This window comes from Patiria miniata, unplaced genomic scaffold, assembly GCF_015706575.1.
Source record: "Patiria miniata isolate m_02_andy unplaced genomic scaffold, ASM1570657v1 HiC_scaffold_17, whole genome shotgun sequence".
NCBI lineage: Eukaryota > Metazoa > Echinodermata > Asteroidea > Valvatida > Asterinidae > Patiria > Patiria miniata.
This window is the reverse complement of record NW_024037055.1, coordinates 1,819,221-1,824,055: the sequence shown is the minus strand read 5'-3', so window position 1 is coordinate 1,824,055 and position 4,835 is coordinate 1,819,221. Positions and strand designations below refer to the sequence as shown.

At 41.1% G+C, this 4,835-nt stretch overlaps 1 protein-coding gene across 1 annotated transcript; it reads left to right on the top strand.

Moving 5' to 3' along the window:
- The first annotated feature begins 3,272 nt into the window (after positions 1–3,272).
- Positions 3,273–4,023, top strand: LOC119723361. Its single transcript, XM_038193960.1, has 2 exons — positions 3,273–3,473; positions 3,734–4,023. Exons 1-2 carry the CDS (start codon positions 3,374–3,376, stop codon positions 4,009–4,011), a joined length of 378 nt encoding a protein of 125 aa, XP_038049888.1. The 5' UTR covers positions 3,273–3,373; the 3' UTR covers positions 4,012–4,023.
- The last annotated feature ends 812 nt before the right edge of the window (positions 4,024–4,835 follow it).

Below are 4,835 nucleotides of genomic sequence, written 5' to 3'. Positions count from 1 at the left end.
CCAAATGGGCTCCCAATTTTCAAATATTGTACAGAGGGTTGCGCTCAAACAAAGTGGAAACTCTAAATACCATTTTTTGAAATTCGTCGATTCTCATGTTTACTTCTTTCTGTTTCTCTAAATATGCAGATGAAGACTGCACGTCAATATATGTCATCACCAAGATCCTCGAGAGACTACCCAATAGGGGATCGCTTATGAAGCTCTGCACGGGTGTCTCCTGATACAATTGCACTTGACGTGTTTTATCCACGACGGACATACTACTGACCACTCCATTTCGTTTTGTATCTATTTAACGTCAAATAAAAATAATTTGGTATACTTTGGTAGATTGAAGAGCTAATTAGAGTTATATTATGGTTTCAAGCAAAAAGATCTCTATAAGTGCAATTACTTTCACATATAAGCTTTAATTTTGACTTGGTTGTACCTTAGATTAATCTTTTCCAAGATGTATCATAATGATTTTATGTTTTTGCCAGATCTCTTTAAACATCACAAATTGAATTTAGAGTTCTGAGGTATGCTTGGTCAGGAATAAACATTGTGTGCGGTAGATATGTGTGCTAGAGATATTTACATTATCATAGGCGTGTTTGGCATATTTGAATTGTTAATGAATTGAATTGACTTGGAGTTAGGCTTACAGTGAATATAATCGCACTTAATGGTTTTCCCACTTTTGTTTTATCATGCATAATCAATGGTTGTCTTGACTCTTTTTTCAATACAAGTATTTTTGGGATCTGGCAAAACAAATAATGATGGACTTTCATTCCAATCGGCTTGTGTGGCATTCAACTGTGATTATGTACCCACTATTTAGCTGTGTTCTCTTCGCTTATTATTAAGCAAAATCGCAAAACTGAATTTTAGAATAAGACGTAGTTTGCTTTACCGCTTTAATGACATTTACAATTTTCACTCACGTATTAAAATTAATGAGTTATTGGTGTAGTCAGAATTGATTTCATCTTAAATAAATTAAATTTTATATCGGACTCGTATTCCATATTTCTCATTATTTGTGACTTCGATTGCTAAAATAAGTTCTATCCTCACTTCCATCAACCCCCAGCCCCAATAAAAAGATAGAGGATGATAAATAATGTAAATGATTATATGGGCCGCAAACCTTTCGATAAGCTCCGACTAAGGAGACATAATGTCTGGCAGCCGCAGAAATGAATGGCCCACTCTATGCCCTGCAAATGCTGGGTAAACTTCGGTCTCTTTACAAGTTTTGCCAACACGTGGTATATCCTACAAGTTATGCATGATAATGCAGGCCAGTCAAGGGTTAGGTCAAACGCTATTGAACCACACCACAAGCACGCCGTGATGTGTTCATGCACACTTAACACCAACCCAAGCTGGAAAAAAACGTTTAGCCAACAAAATGAGACAGCCATGTGGATAATACTCAATACGAAGATCCTCAGTGAAATTAACCCTGCTAAAGGGTAATCTCGGCCGAGTGAGGGCTGAACTTAGACACAGAAGCTACAATACCTGCGATTGTCTCGCCATGGCGCTCAAACACGAAGCCTGTGATGTCGCACACGTGAACGCTGCACCGTGTCTGACTTCCAAATCTAAAGTGGCACAGCCCATGGGATCAGGTATAACTTTACTGCCTAGAAATTAACTCCACTATACCTCTTTCAATCAACTCTGAATTTCTTAATCTAATTTGGTTGTTTTAAGACCTGTAGAGAGGGTTCAATTGAGATATATTTTGGATTGACTGGGAGGGAGGGGCTCCAACACTAAACGGTGGGGAAATGACTAAAACCCACAGCAGGCCAAAGTAAACTGTCCCAAATCACGTTAAAGAGTTAAAGTTGGTCTCAGACATCCAAGGCGATTGGTGAACACCACACCATTCATATTTTCACTGAGTCAGCTGCAGGATAAAACATTCAGTGAAAATAACTTAAAAACCATGTTTGAAACACCACTGCACGTCTTTCGATGTTATTGGCGGAAAATAAAAACATGCAAAAAGCACCATTTTTGTCATGTGTTCCTAAACCCTTCCTACCGTCAGATTTATAAATAAACATGAAAAACTGACTAGTGTGATTGCATTCTTCCTACTACAAAAGTTTCACTTGGAAACTGTCCATAAACCTACATTCATGGTTTCCTGAAAATTTTCACCACAAACTCCTTTTTCCCCAAGGACCGACGTTGGATCTTTTACATGACCAATCCGTCCCCCGTGGAACCACCGTAACCCTCGGCGTCAGCTTCCGCGCAACCTCGCCAGTCACCATCATCTGGCGCGTGGACCTAACCGAGGTGTGGCGCCGGGACGCCCGGGTTCCGCACGGCCAGACGCGGTTCACCATCCGCCGCTTCGACTACCAGCACCACCGGAGGCGCTTCAGCGTGGAGATCGTGGACCGGCTGGGCAGGCGCGTGTGGACTGCGGGAACGCTCAAGATACGGCACTAATGTGGCTATACAGACTTGTCAGATAAAAAAATTCCCAAGATGAAGAAGCATGGGGTCCTGAATAGTTTCAAAATGTTTAATTTCAAACGATTTCAAATCGTAGCAACTTACAAACGTTTGGCCATAAGGATGGACATCATTAGGACAAAACTTGGCATGCTTTCCTAGGAAAAGTAACAAATAATGTAGAACTCACTTCTTAAATATCTACACTTTGACATCGTGATTGTGGACATCGTGATTGTGGACATCGTGATTGTGGACATCGTGATTGTGGACATCGTCATTGTGGACATGTTTTAGGGGTTTCTTAGCTATATTCAGCTATATTGTATGTCTGTAATAGTGTCACAAGTATTCGAAGTTGTAGACATTTTTAAGGAGTTAAGTCTCGAAAATAAACAACAAAAGTCACTGTTTCATACGTACATTGAATACATATCGATGAGACCACCATTTAAAACGGCATCCAGGAATTTTCTTTGACAACCCGATAAGGATGGAAAGTTAGAACTGACAAATGCCAACAACTAAAATGTCAAAACCGCGCTTTTAACTTAGTGATTTTCCAGATTAATGTACGCCTTATAAATAAAAAATTTGCAGGTTCATTCAACAACGATATGGCGGGAAAATTATATGACGTCACAATACGGAAAGTCGGTCTTTTAATTATCACTCCGCGAAGTTATTGACCTCTTAACAAATAAATAAGTGGGGGATACCCGATGTAATTTTAAACTATGAGTCAACTCAGGGGATTCCTCCAAAATACAAAGCAGCCCAGACGCCTATATAAACAAGCCCTGTCCCAACCAATTGGTACATAGTGTGCGTCGCAACATACACGCAAATAACGCAATAAGTTGTCTCTCTTCAAAAGTTGGGGGAAAATTCTCAGAGAATCGATATGTCTATGTATATTGAGACATATGACGCCGATGTCGTCAGTGTTCACCCTGCTCCGTGTCCTATCTGTGGACCTACATCGAGAGAGCCTTACGAATCAGGTATCCAACACTTTGATAATATCCCATTTGTCAAGCAATCTTATCCTTGTGTACATGTACTGTACGTGATTAGTATCACCTCCTAGAGATGCTTAGGTCCTCACAGAATGTTGTAACGTCTATTTCACTGAGACTAATTTCCCCTTGTTTATTTGGCCAATCAGCTCAAGCAGTAAAAAAACAAAATATATATTCAGCCTCAAAAGGAACTAAAACAAATAACTTGCGGACTTTCTTCAACAATAATTGTCATTTCGCAGAGCCGACTGTGGACCTCCTGGAAGACCAATCTGCCACCCGAGGCTCGAGTGTGACCCTTGGCGTCAGCTACCACTCCACCTCGCCGGTCACCATCACCTGGAGCGTAGATGGCACCGTGATTGCCAGGCAGGCCGACCGCATCTCCCACGGTCAGACCCAGCTAACCATCCGGCGCTTTGACAACAAGCACCACCGGAAGCGCTTCAGTGTGGAGGTTGTGGACCGGCGGGGCAGGAGACAGGGGACTAGTTGCATTCTCACTATGCGATACTGTTAGGACAGCATCCCTACTTTATCACAAAGGTTAGTTCCATTACTAAGTAGGAGTATAATAAATGACCTAATTTACTTTGGTATACTGAATTTTAAAAAGCATATTTTATAGTCCTATCCAAAAATGATTATTCTCAGGGTTATCAATGCGAAGATCACCTTATAAAACCTCAAAGCGGTAATTACTGACACGGGCAGATTCAGGCATCAGTTGGGGCTGGTTCGTTGAGCATAGCGTGACATTTGGCTTCATGAGACAGCCTCAAACATCTGCAAGACAACATCCTTTAAACCACTATTTCGAAGACATGGGGTTGCTAAGAAGCTACTCAGGCAAAATCGGGGGAGGGGGTTATGGTCCCTTTAGGCCCCTCCTGGATATCCCAAAGTGACGAAAATTATCCACTCCAATCCTCCCACCAACCCCGAAACCAAAGAAGATGCAAAATAACATCCACTTCACTGTTTCTTTTTATATCACTTGCAGGCATTATTAGTGCCAATTAAAGATGGGAGTACATCTACCAGCACTAGATCGGACTCGCAACACTCCCAGCTTGAAGACAGCGAGTAGTGAAGTTGCATCAAGGACTTTCTCCGAGGACACTCAATTGCTTAAATATTTCTTTGTATTGTGTCAGCACCTATTTTCTACAAACCCGCCAAACAGACCAAACAAACAAGACGGGCCCCAAATCGACCTTTTGACAGATTAATTGAAATAAAATGATCAATAGCTCCTCTTAAAGCTGTAGATGGCTATATCTTTCAATTTGATTTTCTTCTGAAATTACACGTTATAGAAATATTAATCCACCGAATAGTCAC